Consider the following 19,517-nt stretch of genomic DNA (forward strand, 5'->3'; position numbering starts at 1 on the left):
TTTTTTTAATTCAGTGTCAAGGAGGGAATGGCGCCATCCAGCGCATGAAGAGATTATATTATGGATTTATCAACACCATTAAGGTAAGTCATAAACTTAAGTGTGTCATTTGGGCAGTCTAGAGTCTTTAATGATTTGGGGAAATGGCTTTTTTGTCCATTTTATTTTTAGGTTTCAGTCTGAAATGATATCTATAGTTAGGGTCGTTCTCAAGTAGGCTGGTGGCCGACGGGCACATACAAGTCTAGTGGTCTAAAGGTGTGAAAAATGCGACACTTTGTGGGAAATTAACTAATTTGGCGCCGAAATCACCTTTTGACACCTGTTTCCCGAAGGCCCCGGGCGCAGAGATCACCTTTGGACGCCTATTTTAATATCAATTGATTACGATGATCAATTTTGTTTTGTATGCGCTGATTGCGCTCATAAAACTCCGGTAGCGGTCCTTTGAAAAAATTAAAAACGGGAAATGGAAATTCCTGCTGGCTTATGCTTATGCTAATAATAATTCAAAACAAAATGTAGGAAACAAAAAGAATGTATCCCAATCTACTGTTTTGGAAACCAAGACTAATAGCAGGGCCTAGCCGCAATTTGCAACACTAGATTTTTTTTATAATGGGTTGAATCTAGAGTTGCAATACCCTCCATTGACAGCCCTTTGATCCATCAGTCAACAACATTGAAGCTGTATGGCAAGCTTGAATTATCCTCTTTCAATCTGCCTTTTTGTTTCATAAAAATCCGCCGCCGACATGTTATGAGCTACTTGTCAAGAAATTCTGCGCCATGATATTATTTTCTAAGTTTTGGAGTTTGGAAGCACTCGTTTTTATTAACGGGTCGTGCTGCTGCCTCCTGCATTATGTGCAAATTCGAAACAGGTGGTACGCAGGGCCATTCAGTGACTTTGATGAGCACTTCCAAACTCTTGTCGTGAATTTCCCCTGGTTGTCGTATTGTCTCAAACGGGAATGTAGGAAAGAGAAGAGGCAAATGCACATGAATTGTTCTTCAAAATCTCCGTATTTATTTGAGTCAAACACAGGATAAAAAGTCGTTACAAAGCAGCATGTGAAATCAACATGCAAGTTTGACTGTTTCAACAAAGTCTCTGGAACCAATATGAGACAGGGTTGAAATCAGCCCCGTCTTCACAAAAAACAATTGGTTATATACACAAAGACCACGACTCAGATCCCTCCTCTTACCGGACATGCAAAATGATGCTTCCTGACTTATCTGACCAATGAGATCATTAAGTCAGCAGCTGTTCCGATAGAGAGGCGGGTTCTCTCATCAAAGAAACTCTTTACATGGTGTTAAACTTAAACAACAGATAGTGATGAAATAAAGGTATAATAAAAACATAGTTAAAGGCACAAATGAAAATAGATACAATAAAATACTAAGGAATGAATCCAACTGTTTTAGTCACAGAAAATAATACCCTATAATAATAATAAATACCCTGTCTCTGGTACATTTTAAATCAGCATTAGAATGCTCACTGGTCATCAATGATACAGTTACTCAGTGAGAGGCAGCGGTGGCCGAACGGTTTGCGGAGCGGTCTTGTTATCGGAAGGTCGCCAGTTCGAATCCCCGGACCGGCACGTTAAAATTACCACCGCTGAAGTGCCCTTGAGCAAGGCATTGAACCCCTACCATGAAATGTTCTATGAGCAGGGTCTGGCTGTAAACAAGCATCTCGAGCTTAGTCCATTCACCTTGGGTAAACAAAGAACTTTGCTTTGCTTTGCTTACTTCTAGTCAAATTAGACACTAGGGATGTTCCTGGTTGCTCTACAGGGGAGAGAGCCTCAAAGCTCTACAGGACAAAGAACTTTTATCTAGGTGACAAGACTAAAGTACTAAACAGATCCGTATCAGCAGCAAACTAGCAGCAAAACTATTTTGTGTCTTGAGGAAAACACTATCTGTGTCTTAATTATAGCAGGCCAGCTAAAGAAACATTCCCTGGACCAACCATCACCTAAGGGTCCCATTTTACGCATCAGAAAGTAGCTCACAGGGGGGGGGGGGGGGGGGGGGGGGGGCACGGTGGTGTAGTCGGTAGCGCTGTTGCCTCACAGCTAGAAGGTCCTGGGTTCGATTCAGTATTCAGCAGTATTCCTGGTCTCTAAACTGCCTCCCCCTGGCCAACCGGGGTGCCTGATGGAGGGGAAAGGAACTGGGTGGACTAACGTGTTCCTTTCACACGCTACGTCCAGCTGGGGAAACTCCCCACTGTCAGGTGAAAAAAAGCATCTTGGACACTCATGCATTGAAGGAAGCATGAGGTCAATCCGTTGCTCTCCCCAGGTTGGCGGAGTGTAGAGCCCAGGATTATATATAGACAATTGACACTGGGTGAAAAAAGAAAAAAGAAAAGAAGCTCACAACATGTCTACGGTGGATTTTTATAAAACTAACGCTTTGCAGATTGAAAGAGGGCAATTCAAACTTGCCCTACAGCTGCAATGTTGGTACGTTTTTTTTTAAAGATGTCTGTCTGTCTGTCTGTCTGTCTGTCTGTCTGTCTGTCTGTCTGTCTGCCTGCCTGCCTGCCTGCCTGCCTGCCTGCCTGCCTGTCTGTCTGTCTGTCTGTCCTTTTCAGGAAATGTACACAGAAGCTCCGGTGGCGTCCACCGTGATTATCAGCGTCCCAGTGGGCATGTTCATCATTGTGGTGCGGGTCTGTGTATACGTGTGGAGGAAGAACCGGGAGGTGGAGGACGACGATGAACTGCCATCGTCGTCACCTCCCCCAAAGAGCAGCGGGACCAACAGCAGGAACCAACCACACAAGAGACCTGTTGGCAAGAAGACCAATTAATTCATTTCCCCATTCACCGGCAAGAAGACCCAGGGGGCCAATAACACAAGTAGTGGTGGAAAGAAGTACTCACATTTTCTACTTGAGTAAAAGTACCCATACAATGCACTGTAGAAATCATCGTTTACAAGTAAAAGTAAAGAGTACTCTTTATGCAGTTTTCAAAACAAATCACAATGCGTCGCTATGCGACACATTGTGAGCTTGTAGATCACCTATTTTCAAATGGACGAAATGTAGGCCTCTATAGCAGGGGTTCTCAAACCTTTTTGGCCCAGGTACCCCTTGGAGAGGGGAAATATTTCCAAGTACACCTAATCCTCGCAACACCTATAAGCATATACTTACATTACATTTAGATATACCATTGGAACTATTTTTGTATTACAAACTTTTCAGTCAAAGTCATTTCATAGTCAAACAGAAGCCACTACTACAGTGCTATTCAACTAAATTGTTCAGGTGCCACATTGTCAGAAACCCAGTACCCCAGAAACTCCCAGTTTGGTAACCACTGTTCTACAACACACAAAACCAACACTATTCCAACAGTCCCACTTGTATCAGCTGCTCCTCCTGGTGGCCAGTGTTGTAAGAACAGCCGCTGTCCATGGTGCTGAAGGCCCACGTGACACCTAGCATGCATTAACTATAACCTAGCATCCTACTCTGGGGGCCAACATTCGGTTAAAATGTAAATGTATTCAAGTACTATACTTTTGATACTTTTACTTTAACACAGAGTTTAATACTTGTACTCCACTACATCTCAGGCGCAAATGTACTTTTTACTCCACTGCATTTGTTTAACTTTACACTATTTACTTTGTAGACGTAGATTATTGTTAAACATCTGTTAACTAACTAAGCCCTATTTCATCGTCCATCTATTAAAAATAAATACAAAATAAAAAAGCAGATCTACAGTTTTAGTTCTAACGAAGTTATTTTACTGGTGCCTTGCCACCTAGCATTGTTACACTTTGACAGTACCACTTTAGTATTTCATTCAAAATTCTGTGCTGTGCAGATTTATATTGTTTGTACTTGTATACATTTCCTAAGAAATAAAATCAATCAATTAATACATTGGTCAATGTGTGACTATTTTACTTGTTGTTTAAGCAGAATAAACATGAACTATATGTATATTCAATAAACTTTATTAGAGTTCATGTTTATTCTGCTTATATACTGATAAGTCACCTATAAATCACTCTGGATAAGACTAAATCCATTTGGTTGAAAGGAGTTGCATGGCGACCCATTTCTGTGGTTTGGGCCATTGAATTGAACTATGCAGTTGAATCACTTGGGTCGACATGCAACAGGAACATTATCACACCGTTGGGACGAACGCTAAAACCGTCTCTTCCCGTCTCGACCCTTTGGTGTAGTTGTAGTGCCTGATAAATGACTAAATTGCCATTCTGTTAGTAGGCATATACAGTAGGCCTATGGAGTTACCGGTATAAAACCTTGTATCTCCATATTTCAACTTAAATGTAAAGTTTTTCTTCTGAAAATTACTGCCCTGACTTATCATAGGTACAGTACATTACAACAAAAGAGTGTCAGAAAATGAAAGCCTGGGTACCGAGGCTACAAAAGTAGCGAAAACAGCCGATTTACAAGGCTCACGTTGTGTTGCATCGCAACGCGTTGAGGGCGTTGTAAAGATACAATTATCATTATTAGTAGTACACTAAATACATGTTATTTTCTTTGTCAGCAGTATTTCTACAGTACCGGAGGAAAGCTTTGTTTCCATTTAGTGTTCAGTGCTTACATCCTGTTTAGAGCCTTTAGAGCCCGGATCATTTCCTATCGATGTTTAGTCACACACACGCACACGCACATGTCGCACGCGCACACGCGCGCACACGCACATGTCGCACACGCACACACACACACACACACACACACACACACGCACGCACGCACACACACGCACCGCAATACCGTATCCGCTCTACACCGGATCTTCACACTACGCGGTCCTCCCCAAACAAAGAGCTTTTATTTTGACTTATAACCCACAGCGGAAGTGTAGGAACATAAAGTTTCCGTTCGGAGGCTAACAGTTAGCATGCTAGCGGCTGAAGTGACGTGAAGCGGTGGATGTTTGTAGTTCACTGGGAGACTCGTTAATTAGCTCTAATCCGATGTTTATGTTTATCAATTAATCATCTGAGCGCAACGGCCGGGAATACAAACTATCTGCATACTTTTTAAAGAAGATAAAAGCGCCGCCATGGCTACGGAAGAGCTGTACGAGGTAACTAAAGGATGCTAAGTTGCTAACTAGTGGATAAACAAAATAACTTGAATTAAAAAGTTGTTAGTGACGCCCCTAACGAGCCGAAGATTAAAATGGGGATACTACTTAATTAAATACTTCTTAGCACAACCTGGCCACAACATGACGTAATTTGCAGGTGAACATAACGTCATTTTAATACACATGGTTCCCAACGTGAGGCCCGGGGACCCTCATGCGGTCCCATACAATGCAACTCTTGAAAGTTAACTGTAGGGCGTAGGCCTACAAGAACCAAATGGACCCGCGATGGTTTCATTTATTTTGTACACTTTCAGAGTTACAGACCAAATGGACTCTGTATGGGTCCATTTGGTTTCCTCACTGTCTATCAAAAACAAACACATTATAGTGCAGATTGGGGCCCCATGCAGTGTTTAAATATTGTTCTAATGCTTGAGTGTTCTTTATCATCAGGCTTATTGTAATGTCCTCATACTAGGCAACAGTAATAACATGTAATAGTGAATGCGTGGTTGAAGTTTGGTTGATCCTTTACTACAGTGGTTTTCAATCTTTTCATACCAAGGTCCATATTTATTTGGCAATTGAGATTTAGCCTCTCAACTTTTGGGATTTTGTCCTCAATTCCATGCTGATAACAGACAAATGTTGGTCAAAATGATGGCAATTGGATGATTTGAAGCATTTTGTTCACTTGTTGGTGGCGCTATAACAGGCCAATGTGAAAAGGGTGGGATTTATTCCTCAGCCTAGTAGGAAAGTGCGTGAAAGATTTCACGTAAGTTGCACGCTGCGTTCATGATTTGAGGCTTTTTATTCAAAACAGCCAATCCTGCAAACTTTGGAAGCCAATGTAGGCAATTTAGATGGAATGTGAAATTTCGGGCAGATTCGTCTTGAGCACATGACTATTGAGATAGTGTGTAACGATTTGTGGGATTTTTGGCCAGAATCTGGAAGAGTAGTATCCAAAAATGGGTTCTACAAAAGTCGGCCTCCCTGGTGGCGCTATAAAAGGCAGATGTGAAAAATGCAGGTCAAAGGTTTTTCCTTGGCCTCTAGGGAGTGTGCATGAAGATTGTTGCAGTTATAGGTAAAAATGTGAAAATATGCCGCATGGCGGTGCAATAACAGGCCGTTCTGGAAATTTTGGGGCAGAGGTTTGTCGTTGGCATCCAGGGAGTGTGTGTGCAAATTTGGCATTGACCGGGTTAACGGTGCCGGAGATTAGCTGTCCACGGACTGACGGACGGAGTGCAAAACTCTCTCCCCATGCCTTCTGCCTGGTGGAGACAATTATACATATTGGAAATAGCATCACTTTGTGGTGCGATGTAAGCTTTTAGATCATCTATATAACTTTTTTTTTAAATGTGCAAAATAATTGTGATTATTTCAAATTTGTGAATAGACAATTATGTAATCATTGTTACTGTTTCATTACCTGAGAGTTTGCTAATCAGAGCTCCAACTCTGGAATGCTCTTCCCCAGGAGATCAAGCTCCCCCATTCTGCTGATTTCAATCTATCTGCATTCTGTTTTTATTATTTATTATGCAGTTTAAAAATCACAATCTTACCTGGATACTTGTTCTGAGTCTGACATCGGTATCGGCAGTTGTACAGCCGATGCAGTCCCACATTTTAACCACTTTTCAACCTTTTCAAATGTTCCAATTATCCAGCCTGATGCAGATCAATAAGGAAAGTAAGCTTAGTTAATCAATTCAATGTTATGACATCTGAACAGAGTGGTTGTTGTTACAATAGTCGCACAATGCAGCTGAGTACGGTAGCGGAAAATATAGTCATTTGATTGTGGTATTGATTATACTAACTTGACCCATTTAGACCTGTTACACCTATACAATTTAGGCATTTAGCAGACACTCTTAATCCTGTTCTATAGGCAAAAGGTGCACAGCACACCTGTCCTTGTGAGGTGCCAGCAAACGGGAAAAACACTGAATGAATATAATGTATAGCCCGGCCGCACACTCATAGCTGCCAATGCCACATGTTTATTGAGGGTTTTCTCCTCTGTGTCCTCAATAAACATGTGGCATTGGCATTAATCCAGTTGTCATACCTTTCACCCTGGAAAAAAGTGTGTTTTTCTCCCCCCCATAAAATAACGCCCTGCATGATCATACTACAGCGTTGCACATGATCATACTACAGCGTTGCACATGATCATACTACAGCGTTGCACATGATCATACTACAGCGTTGCACATGATCATACTACAGCCTTGCACAAAAGCATCGAAAGTAGCACATCTGCAAGTTCGAAACTGAGCTTGTAGCTTTGCTACTTTTGCTAATTAGAATTCTGAAAAGGGTTACGTTTTTCATAAAACTTGAGGATTAAGAAGGCAGTTTTAGAATCAGTGTCGGGTCTTAAAGGGGAATTTCTCCCTAAACCTTTTTTTACAAAAGTAAGTTGATAATGATGACAAAAAATAAATAAAGATATAGGGGAGCTGAAGCAGCAGAAAGAGCTGGAGCTGCTGCTGGAGGGGTCTAACATCAGCTCACGTAGACCAGGAAGAGTGCAGTGTCAACAATGCATGGAGTGTTGCTGTCACATCTAGAACAGATGTAGACGAAAAACAAAAACCAATTGCGCGATTGAATAGGAGTTCTAGCGTTAGACCCCTCCAGCAGCAGCTCCTTTTTTTTATATATTTTTTTGGTCAATATACATAATTATCAACTTTTGTAAAAAAAAAAAAAAAAAAGGTTTAGGGAGAAATTCCCCTTTTAATGGGTTAATGTATGTTTCACATGCTGTCACATATCTTTCCCCTGTGGTGTGAAGTTGTCACATGGCTACTCCTTTGTTGAGAGTACAGTTCTGTGACAAACCCTGTCAGCGAACAGCTGACTCATGTTCAACTGTCCTTCTGTGTAGTCTGCTTTATGGTGTGATGTAGTATTAAATTGCCATACTGTATAAGCTGTTCTTGTGTGCTCTCATGTGACTTTAAAAAGGTATACTGTATGAGACGTGTGTTGGCATGACCGATAAGCTTGTCATTATTGAGAAATAAACCACTTCAGGGTGATAAAGAATAAAGATTATCCTAATATTAGCCGGCTACACTTAATCGAGAAATTAATACATTGACCCAGAAGTAACGAGAGGAAGGATTTCATTGATTACGGCAATGGTTTTCAACCCTTTTCAAGTCCAATTATTTATTTGGCATTTGAGCCATGGACCACCATTTGATGAGATTTAGCGTCTCAAGACCCAAAACTAAAGAATCTTTTATTGATTTTGGTTGATGTTGTTTAACAATAATCTAACTCTTGACCTTAATCTCAGATGGACGGAAAGACAGACAATGCGGCAAAACATAGTCTCGGCCTCGCAGAGACAATGAATGTTAACACCTTGGAGGCCCGGAACTATTTAATCCATTTCATCCATGTCACAGTGCCCATCATTTATAGCGCACAGACCACTTTTACCGGCGCACCGGAAGCTGGTGTGCATGTCTGTGTAGCAGCTAACAATAGCCACACCACTCTAGAGTCGATCGACAACAACGGGAGGTAATAATAAATCTATCGCGACTAGCGACTGGACCGCGGAAGGCCGTCAAACACAGGATCTTTTTTCAGAATTAGACGGGATGATTTAGATTGTTTTAAGATTTTCGTTTTCGTCAGCTAAACAGGCAGGGGACATTTTCGATGACGTGTCATCGGATCGGGCAACAAGCGCTCCAAGGCTCTAGAGCGATGTGAACGGTTTTGTTATCATTAATCTCCGTCCTATTTATCAATCTCCGGCTTGGGCACTTGACCTTGAACTTGGACGGAGAACTCCGCCCCGAGCCTCCAAGGTGTTAATGTGGAGAAGACTGTTAGTAAAGATTGTTAAAGATGGAGTGTCGTGATTTTTTTTCCACCCTAAAACATGATCATCAGGTCTTATTGTTATATAAGGAGGTATCATTTTTTTAAAAGGTTTTTATGTGGGCACGCCCACCAGTTCATTAAGTATGCCTGGTTTGCCTGGTGATGGGTGGTGATCCACCTGAACTGAAGCCTCACCCACAGCTGTAGTTGTATGATAAAGGGGGAGGGGCTGATGATGTGATCACTATATTCACTATATTGTCACTATATTACTGTTTATTTCATTGGCCTGACTGTCAAGGGTTCAGCCTCCTGGAAGAAACCCTAAATACAAAGTTAATACACCATTGCACATAAAAACGACTCCAGGGTGTCTAATGAAGTATTGTCACCTCATAGACACATGGAAAACTGGAAAAATACAATATTTGTGGCACTCCATCTTTAATATTACTGTACTTAATGCTGCCAGGTCGTTAATAAACATTGTTAATATCAATTAATGTTAACGTTACCAGGTGGAGTGGAGAAGATTGTTAATAAACTATCGTTATTGATATCAATTAATGTTAACGCCGTTACCAGGTGGAGAAGATCGTGGACAAGCGGAGGAACAAGAAGGGGAAGATGGAGTACCTGGTGCGTTGGCGTGGCTATGGACACGAGGACGACACGTGGGAGCCCGAGGGCCACCTGTCCAGCTGCATGGTGTTCATCCACCAGTTCAACACCTCCTCCCTACTGCGCTCCACCCGAAGCTCCAACACCATCACCACCATCCAGGTACGCAATGAGAGAAGCTAGCACCGTACTGCTGCTAAAGCTTATGTAAACAAGGTGGAGAGTCCTCACTAGGGCTGTCACGATTACACATTTAAGTTGACGATTAATTGTCACACAAATCATTGCCATTAACTATTTAATTGTGTTTTGGCGTTGGAAATTGGAACATTATGAATAGAAATTACATTTCGACGAAACGCCAGTCACCCATGCTAAATAATAAAGACGTGCAGAGTAGACCAGTCGAGTGCTCCAGTATCTTTTATTTGCATAGGGTCCATCCTGAAGTGCCCAGGTATTATTCTCTCTGACTGAATGGCAGTTATTTGATTAATGGTCAAATATCCTATCCTCGTGGTGGTAACAGCCGTACATGCAGGAGCCCAGCAGTCCAGGAAGCAATGCCAGAAAACAAGTCGTCTCCTCCAGACCTCCTGCTGCCATTCTGCCTGACATTCACTCTGAGCACACGGAGCACAGAGCCTCCAGGTCGTCTGCTGCTCTCCTGCCCGACGTTCACACTGAGAACACAGAGCACAGACCCTCCAGGTCGTCTGCTGCTCTTCAGCACGAAGTCCACAGTGACCAGAGAGCCTCCAGGCCTCCTGCTGACGTCCACGCTGACCAGCGAGTTCCTCTCAAAACTCCAGCGTCTCCCCACTTCACCCCCGCAGACACTAAAACTACAGAGACGACTCCAGGTAATTCTTTATTCTTTTTCATTTGATTTGATTTGATTTATTTTGAAAAACACAGAAACCATGACGGTACAGCATTTTGTGGATTACACAAGAAAGTCCGAGACTTATTTCCACTGAGGTTAACAGATTAACATGTTAAAAATACATTACAATACAAAACGCATGACCGTAACATATAATACATGCACAAAGTAAGTGCTACTTATCTAGCCTATACAAATGACCCTCTATAGGGGAACCTATTCCAATAGACATGCCTTTGTCTATTCCACTGTGTGGCTCCTATGTAAGCAAATTATCCTCTGCCCACTTCACAAGCAGGAGGGCTCACATCTGTTCTACTGGCTCTGGTGAAACGGTTGTGTACCTCGTCTACCCAAGTAAAACCTTTATTCATTCGGATCCTAGCTGCCATCAAAGTAGCAGCTACTCTTCCTGGGGTCCACCACAAACATAACAATACATAGCTCACACAACACAACACAACACAACACAACACAACACAACACAACACAACACAAAAACACAATCTTGCTTAAAAAAAACACATTTCAAGACAATACAAGTCAAGGAAATAAATAAATAAACAAACATTGATCATGTGTCTTTTAAAGCTTTAGGTAATCAATACTTTAAACAAGCACCAATACTCAACCCTGAGGTAATCAAGTAAGTACTAATACTCAATATTAGTAATCAATATATTTTGATATGCGCTGGACATTTTGGAAGATAAACATAAATGTCTGTCTCCCCCAATGCATACTGTCCTATGATGATCAACCTGTCGTTGATCCAGGCAACAACGCCTGCGTTCCTCGCTTCCCGTTTGAAAGGCCCTTTAGTTTTATTTTTGTGTGTCACACTATGCTGCTGTAACGTTTCAATTCCCCTTTGGGGATTAATAAAGTATATCTCATCTCTCTCTCTCTCTCTCTCTCTCTCTCTCTCTCTCTCTCTCTCTCTCTCTCTCTCTCTCTCTCTCTCTCTCTCTCTCTCTCTCTCTCTCTGGTGTATGTTCAGTACTTTACAAAGTGCCGTAGTAGTACTAACATATTACGTAGTAGTACTATCGCAGTAAGATTTGTTTACTCACTCACTAACTACGTGTGTTTGTCCTCTGTTCAAGGTAAAACACAGTTCAGCACAGCAGCACCGTCTGCGGCCAGCACTGCGTCTCGCCGCAGCATGGATCTGGCCAGAAGTGGAATTAAGATCCTGGTTCCCAAGAGTCCCATGAACAGCCGTCCCGACGCCGAGGGCTCTCCCAGCGAGGCGGGGGGGCAGGGCGACCACCTGGAGCTGCCAGAGGTGGCACTGTTGGAGAAACCGCCACCCACCACCCCCACGCTCATGTCGCCCCGGTCTCCTGGAGAAAAGAGGGACTCGCCCGAAGGTGGTTGTTATAAATCTGAATTCTTTCCATGCATGGGTTTTTATTCTTAGTTAATTCTTAGGTAGTTTAGTTTTGTGGTTCCAAAGATAGGATTCATTTCAGAAAATATTTATATAGCGCGAATTTGTTTAAGCCCGGAACGAAGCCACTCAGGCTGACCATAAAATCTATCTATCTATCTATCTATCTATCTATCTATCTATCTATCTATCTATCTATCTATCTATCTATCTATCTATCTATCTATCTATCTATCTATCTATCTATCTATCTATCTATCTTAGGTTAATACTCAGCTGACATCAGGTCATTTCACTTTCTCTTGGAACAAACAATACAATACCTACAATCTTGTTCAAAACAATGAAAATAACAAATTGTTTTCATTTGTATGACCATGACTGGCCGCAAATAACTAATTGTTTTAATTTGTATGACCATGACGGACTGCAGTCATTAAGCAGGGGCCACATGCGGCCCACAGGCCACGGGTTGAGTAGCACTGGCCTATAGACTCTATGCACAGCAGCCATATTGCAAAGAAATTGTAATCCTTAATTATTTCACTGGTCTTATCACTTGCTATACTAATTAAGGCTATGTTCCATTTAGTGTAGCATAGTCGTTCTCAAACAGGTAGTACAATTGTTTTCTTGTTCCCCCCCATTTCTAATTTTGTTAGTTTAGTTCAGTGGTTTTCAACCCTTTTCATATCAAGGTCCATTATTTTAATTTTACGGTCTAATAAGAGTCCATTTGGTTACCAACTCTCCATCATTTAGCTGGGGACCACCTGGAACCCCCTGAAGGACCACTGGTTGAAAAGCACTTTGATTAACTTTAACTTAACTCGAACTCTAACACAGCGTCACTGGGCCCCGGAGAGAAGAGGGCTCGCATGGGGATCAGGCCCCGCCCCCACAGCCAGATGAACCTCCACACGCCTCTACAAGTTCCCATCACGCCTGCCGCCATGCGCACACTCAACGACACCGGTAAGAACACGCATGATATCAAACCAAACTTTATCTATAGATCATATTTACAAAGACCAGCGGTCAACCAAAGTGCTGTACAAGGTCAGACCTAGGGTAGACCTAGCACTCTATTATGTATACTCATAGCTTCACTGTACAGATATTCTGTTAGACAGATATTAGGTTCTTAGCTTGCTTATGATTATTGATGTCTATTTCTATGTATTTTGATGTATTACCATGTGTTGTTCTTGCTTACTGTAAATCACTCTGGATTAAGAGCTAAATGTCTAAATTGTCAGATAAAAGAAAGCAAGCATTCAGAGAACAAGAAAAACAAAATGGCATAACCAGAGCATAACAAAGCAAAAGACAGTATTACACAAATTACACATGCTCGATATCACAATTAATTGTATCGTGTGATCTTCCGTGATATTATTCTCATCTGTCATAATGTGGCCATCAATCCACCGGAAAATATTCTTTGCAGGTACGTCTGTGTTGATGGAGGCCATGGCCGCCAACATGGCCGCCAACGGCACCAGCCGGTCACATGGCAGTGTCATGGGCGGGATGGGTGGCTCACACGGACCCGTAGGCGGGATCAGCGGCTCGTCGTCGGGCAAGCGGCGGCTGGAGGAACGGTCTGCGTTCGACAAGCGACTGCGCTTCAGCGTGCGGCAGACGGAGAGCGCGTACCGCTACAGAGACATCGTGGTGAAGAAGCAAGACGGCTTCACTCACATACTGCTGTCTACCAAAACATCCGAGAACAACTCACTCAACCCTGAGGTAATCAAATGGGATCAGTTCGGCCTGAAAAGGTTGGGAACTGGTGTGGATTTTGACAGTTTAGTCATCTGGAAGGTTTTTGCGAACGCAGTGAGCATTTACTATGAGACCCAGCAGATCATGTGAGACCCAGCAGATCATGTCTGTCTGTGTGTCTGTGTGTGTGTCACGCTGTAACACCACCCGCCCACCACCAGAGGGCGCAGCTGTATCACACACAAAAACACACATGCACGCACGCACGCACACACAAAAAACTTAACTTAAAAAAAACTTAACTTAAAAAAAAACTTAACTTAAAAAAAATAAAAATAAAAAAGAAACATGCACGCACGCACACATACACACACTAAAAAAATAACTTAAAAAAACATTTAATTTAAAAAAACTTAACTTAAAAAACCTTAAGTACGTAATTTATTCTAATTGTTGTTATTGCAATTTACGAGCTGCGTTCGCTTCCCGCGTTTGCGCGTCTTACTTGTAGTCTAGCCGGTCTTTCTGGTATAGAGGGGCGGGTGCAGCATGGAGCAATGCGCTGGATAATATTAGTTCAGCGATCTGAGTGCCTGCCCCCGCCGCCCCTCCCCTCCCTGGTAGAAAACAGCGGAGAAAACTGACGTCATCAAATTTCAACGCCCCTCTGCACTATAGTTCAATCCCACTCCTAGACCAAGGCTTTCATTTTTGAGCCTAATGCGAACGAAAATAAAAGCCTGGGTACAGAGGCTAGTTTTAGTCTAGTTTTAGTCGACTACATTTTACTCGACTAAATCTACATTTGATTTAGTCAACATCAAATGATACATCTCATCAAATGGTGGTCCGTGGCTCAAATGCTGAATAAATAAAGGACCTTGATATGGAAAGGGTTGAAAACCACTGTACTGCATGTTGTTTCAGGTGATGAAGGAGATTCAGAGTGCCATGGCCACAGCTGCCAGCGATGACAGCAAACTGGTCGTGCTGGGAGCTGTGGGCTCGTACTTCTGTCACGGCCTGGACTTCCTCTACTTCATCAGACGACTCACTGACGACAGGAAGAGAGAGGGACTGAAAATGGCTGAAACCATCAGGTACTGTGCGTATGTGTGAATGCCCAAATCTGTGTGTATCACTGTGTCTGTCTGTTCATTGTATGCCCATATTAGATTGAAGTGGTTAGTGTGTTTTGTAATATAATCAAAATCTACAAAGTAGATGGGGATGGGGATTTTCTTTTAAATACAGAAGAAAGTAAAAATGTTCAGTACACCACTGGATAATGGCTAGTGCAGCAGTATCACAAAGTGTGTGTGTGTGTGTGTGTGTGTGTGTGTGTGTGTGTGTGTGTGTGTGTGTGTGTGTGTGTGTGTGTGTGTGTGTGTGTGTGTGTGTGTGTGTGTGTGTGTGTGTGTGTGTGTGTGTGTGTGTGTGTGTGTGTGTGTGTGTGTGTGTGTGTGTGTGTGTGTGTGTGTGTGTGTGTGTGTCAGCTTGTGACTAAATAATAACTACACAGGTTGCAATGGATCCTATGTCCTACGGGCTTTCCACCCAACATCAACGATCGAATAGCTTGTGACTCATACATGCATACAGTACAGTATGGATCTTCCTAACAGTGTCATACATGAACAGTGGCCTTGTGGTTAGAGCATCAGGGTTCGATCCCCCGGCGGGTCAAAATGGGACCCAACCCTTCTTGGCACTGAGCATCAAGAGTTGGATTGTGGGTTAACTTAAGTCCCTGCGACATACTAGTCTAATGTCATGTCCAGGCCAGGGGGTGTACCTGTACATCAAGCTGCCTCACGCTGCAGAAACAACCCTGGCAAGGCTTATTGAATGACTTACATCTACGTACATCTTGACTCATTGAGTCTGTGTCCGTTCCCTGCCTGCCAAATCTTTTCGTGAGGTGCCTTATTCAAGGGGCAAAATTAACCCCCTTAACGAAGTTAGCGGACCACCTGAGGTGTGAATTTTATGAATGAATAACTTATATGACGGTGTGTGTGCGCTCTCTCTCAGGACATTTGTCAACACGTTCATCCAGTTTAAGAAGCCCATCATAGCGGCGGTCAACGGGCCGGCGGTGGGCCTGGGGGCGGCCATCTTGCCTCTGTGTGACGTGGTGTGGGCCAATGAGAAGGCTTGGTTCCAGACGCCTTACACCACGTATGGACAGACCCCTGACGCCTGTTCGACCTTCACCTTCCCCAGAATAATGGGCCTTGCCTCGGTGAGTCCCACAGCTACTGTATACTGGATATTATTGCTGTGGGTCAGTTCTGGCCTTTAGTTTGGTCTGCTGCCCATTGCCGACACACGATTACTATGACAAAATTTAGCGTTAAACACTTAACAAAAGTGATGTATTGACTGCCCTTGGCAGTGTATGAGTTAAAATATTTCTAAAATCTAGATCTGTCTTCTTGAATTTCACAGATCTACTAGCTCAAAGTGGGTCACACTGGGACGTGTCATGAGCTTGTAGATCAGCTATTTTAAAAATAGGGGTTAAATTGGTTAAACTCGTTTTGAGGTATTAACACATTTAGCTGGGGACCCCAAGGAATGCCCTCAAGGACCCCACTTTGAGAAGCACTTGTTTACCTTTCCTTTAATCTGGTCTGCAGGCCAATGAGATGCTGCTGAGCGGCAGGAAGCTGACGGCTCAGGAGGCGTGTCTTAAGGGCCTTGTGTCGCAGGTTCTGTGGCCTGCCACCTTCACACAGGAAGTCATGCTCCGCATCCGAGAACTCTGCTCTTGTAACTCACTCGTAAGTCATTCATCCATCGGTTTGGTCTTTTTTTGATCAGTGTCTGATAAGTCCCGATTTTTATATACTATTACTATGTATATGTATACAGTATATGTATTTTTCCTTTTAGCCCTTTCCCCCCCGCGTTGAGTTGATTCCTCCCCACACACATTCCTGTGTTGTCACATGTTGCACTACGTCCTACTCCTCCCGCCCAACACTCCCTGCTGACATGGGAATACTTTGACAAATATATATCACCCTCCCCGCCCGGCTTCCCTCTCCACAACAAGGGCAAATTGTGTTTGTGTAGACGCTCGACAAAGTGGGACGCACCATGGTGGATTTCGAACCCACAACTTCCGCGGTGCTGGGCAAGTGCTTTACCACTGCGCCATCCGAGGGCTACTGATGTTTGAACGCCTTAAACCCTAGCATCCCTATTCTGGGAACATTCACAGGAACTAGCAGTCTACATAATTATAAGTGATGACACAAATGGCAGACAAAATTGGAACTGGAACACAAGCTGATAAAATGATCTTTGTTCTACTTGAAAATGTATTTTCTGTTTACTAAAGAGCTAGTGAGACGAGGAGACTCCTGTTACTAAACAAACACTATAGCAATGATTACTATGATAATATAGAGCTATTTAATGCTGTTACTGAACAAACACTGAGCACTGAGGGGACAGGTGCCCAAACACAAGAAATGGGATTTACTAAAAATATGATTACAATTATTTTAAGCCTAGAATCAAGCCATCCAGGATCCTGGTGATTCATGACCATAAAACCTAGGATTCTGTGAAAAATAAATAATTCAATATTTAATTATACCTACTGACCTTACGAAGATCTATCAAGATCGAAACGTTGTCGTTTGTTCAATAAAGTAATTATTTACCAAAAGAATGGGCCCTATCTCCTTCCTATATATTTAATAAATTCCCTTTGTTTAGCGGTTTTAATTTAAATAATAATTTAAATATTTTGTAAATCTTTATTTTTCAGTGGAACCACGCCCACTGCCTATAGAAATCCAGTGTAACTTCAAACTCCTTTTGAACCATGTTAGAATAATTTAAATCATGTGTCCCTGCTTCTGGTGACTGATATTGTCCTTCTAATGAATGTTGGAGTCATTGAAATACTTGATTTAAAAATGGTTCTACTTCCTGTCCTCCAGGTGCTGCGAGAGTCCAAAGCTCTGATGCGAAATACCAGCCGGAGTGCCCTCGAGCAAGCCAACGAGCGTGAGTGTGAAGCCCTTAAAAGAATCTGGGGTTCTTCCCAGGGAACAGACTCCATTCTCAAGTACCTGCAGAAGAAGATCGATGGCTTTTAATTTGAAAGCAGGACGTTATCAGTACCCGCAAGAAGAAGATTGACGGCTTTTAATTTGAAAACAGGAAGTTCTCATACGGTTCGACTGGACTCAGCCACAGGCTCGCTTCCTGTCATAGTATCCCAGCGGGACAAACTCAGAAGTGTCACTTCCGGTGGACTTTGACCCGAGTCACTACAGCTACAGTCTGGGGAATGAAACCCCACAGCAGCACGTACAACTGTTGGTCAAGGCAGCGAACTTGGCTGAAGACAAGTTGCTGACTAACAACAACAGAGACAAAAGTGACTTTTAGTAAAGATTTGATTTATCTTCCACATGTAGAAAACGGACTCAGCGTTTTCAAACATTTCTTAGTTTCTGAATCACTGCTTGTCGCAAGTTCATTTTATTTCTGTTTATTTTTTATTAGGTTTTCACATGTAACATCTGGCTTCCCAAGTGAAGGCTAAACATTTGACCTGTAACTCAAATGTTGCGGGTTTGAATCCCTGGAATGAGACGGAAGGGTCTCTGTTTCACAGAACTGTTATGAACTGAGTCACATGTATTATATGGTTCATATCAAATCCTCACACTGTATTTTCATATTTGTAGCTAAGCTGTAAAAGATTTTCTAATATAGAACATTCTGTCTAAAATAATAAACTCACTCTGGTGATTTAATGACTTGGGAGTGGTCCTTTTTTTAACAGAGACGGTGCACATACTGGCTCCGCTGTCACACCGCAGTTTATCTACACTACATGGTGCACCTCTTGACTTTCCCCTCCTAGATGTGGCTTGGGTTGGGTTCACACAAGTGTCAGTTTTCTTGTCACCGGTTCCAGCTGCCCACCGCATCATCCTTCTCTCTCTGACCTTGTCTGTGACCCGCACAGGACCCTTTCCTGCTGTACTGTGAGCATCCACATGGATCTGCGTTAATAGTGGAGTTGTGGTCCACCGTCAGTTTTAGTCAACAAAAATTAACATTGTTCTGATTCTCACCTGGAACTATGACAAAAAAAATTCCGACTACCTTTTTTCACAGACGAAAACTAAATAAAAACGAAGTTGACTAAGACTAAATATATAACAAAAAAAAACGGACAAACATGTTAGGGAGGAAGTAGTAGAACTAAATTTATAAGACAAGTCATTTAATGTTTAGTTGCACACTGAAAAGAGCAGATCTACAAGCTCACAATGCATCACAGTGTGACACATGAGCTTGTAGATCAGCTATTTTCAGCATGCAACCAAGTGTAAAATCAGCCATTACGAACAGATCAAATTCAAGGCCCACCTTAAATGTTTTTGTCTAGTCGAATAAAACAAACATTTCAGATGACTAAAATGTGACAAACTAAATGTTATACAATAATGGACTAAAACTAAATCAAAATTTAAATCAACATAGAATAAGAATCAACTTGTCACATCACAGGTGTAAAACTTTGTGAAATTTGTTTTTGTGTAAGCTCCCTTGTTTGTGTTATTTGCATAAAGTTAATCAGAAAGGAAAGGGACGGGACGGGGGGGACAAGATCGATCAATTCATTTAAAATGAATTTTTGTATGAACGATTTCAACAGATTGATGCATAGCCTACAGATGAATGGTAACGGACTAATTCGTTCAGATCCCTAAATGTTGGTTTGGAACTATAACCAAAAAATACTTATTCTTGCCCTGAAGTGGGAACCAAAGTCAGGTTGGAAGATGCAGATGTGATATAAACCATCATAAGAAAATACAGAACGGAACCAGTTCTAGAACCAAAGTACATTTGGTGG

At 42.3% G+C, this 19,517-nt stretch overlaps 2 protein-coding genes across 4 annotated transcripts in view; both read left to right on the forward strand.

Annotated features, from left to right (window-relative positions):
* The window catches only part of tmx3a (thioredoxin related transmembrane protein 3a), a 253,249-nt gene that overhangs the window by 9,715 nt on the left and 224,017 nt on the right, over positions 1–19,517 (forward strand). Inside the window, exons 15-16 of one of the 2 annotated variants that reach the window (XR_013792463.1) lie at positions 15–83; positions 2,621–3,295. Coding sequence is in view for 1 of the 2 variants with exons in the window: in XM_079530434.1 (XP_079386560.1) it covers positions 15–83; positions 2,621–2,839 (288 nt within the window). In the remaining variant the exon portion in view is untranslated. Of the gene's footprint in view, positions 1–14; positions 84–2,620; positions 3,925–19,517 lie in introns of those variants that run through there. The other variant, XM_079530434.1, reaches the window with a different exon arrangement.
* cdyl (chromodomain protein, Y-like) lies at positions 4,915–18,405 on the forward strand. 2 transcript variants are annotated; one of them, XM_079488560.1, is made up of 10 exons: positions 4,915–5,117; positions 9,579–9,776; positions 10,144–10,477; positions 11,607–11,876; positions 12,740–12,868; positions 13,344–13,645; positions 14,549–14,721; positions 15,656–15,866; positions 16,264–16,407; positions 17,581–18,405. In XM_079488560.1, exons 1-10 carry the CDS (start codon positions 5,094–5,096, stop codon positions 17,737–17,739), a joined length of 1,944 nt encoding a protein of 647 aa, XP_079344686.1. In that variant the 5' UTR covers positions 4,915–5,093; the 3' UTR covers positions 17,740–18,405. The 2 variants fall into 2 exon arrangements, with proteins under 2 accessions (XP_079344686.1, XP_079344687.1); XM_079488561.1 differs by having other exon boundaries at positions 11,607–11,873.

The sequence above is a fragment of the Electrona antarctica genome (assembly GCF_951216825.1).
Source record: "Electrona antarctica genome assembly, chromosome: 19".
In the NCBI taxonomy this organism is placed as follows: Eukaryota; Metazoa; Chordata; class Actinopteri; order Myctophiformes; family Myctophidae; genus Electrona; species Electrona antarctica.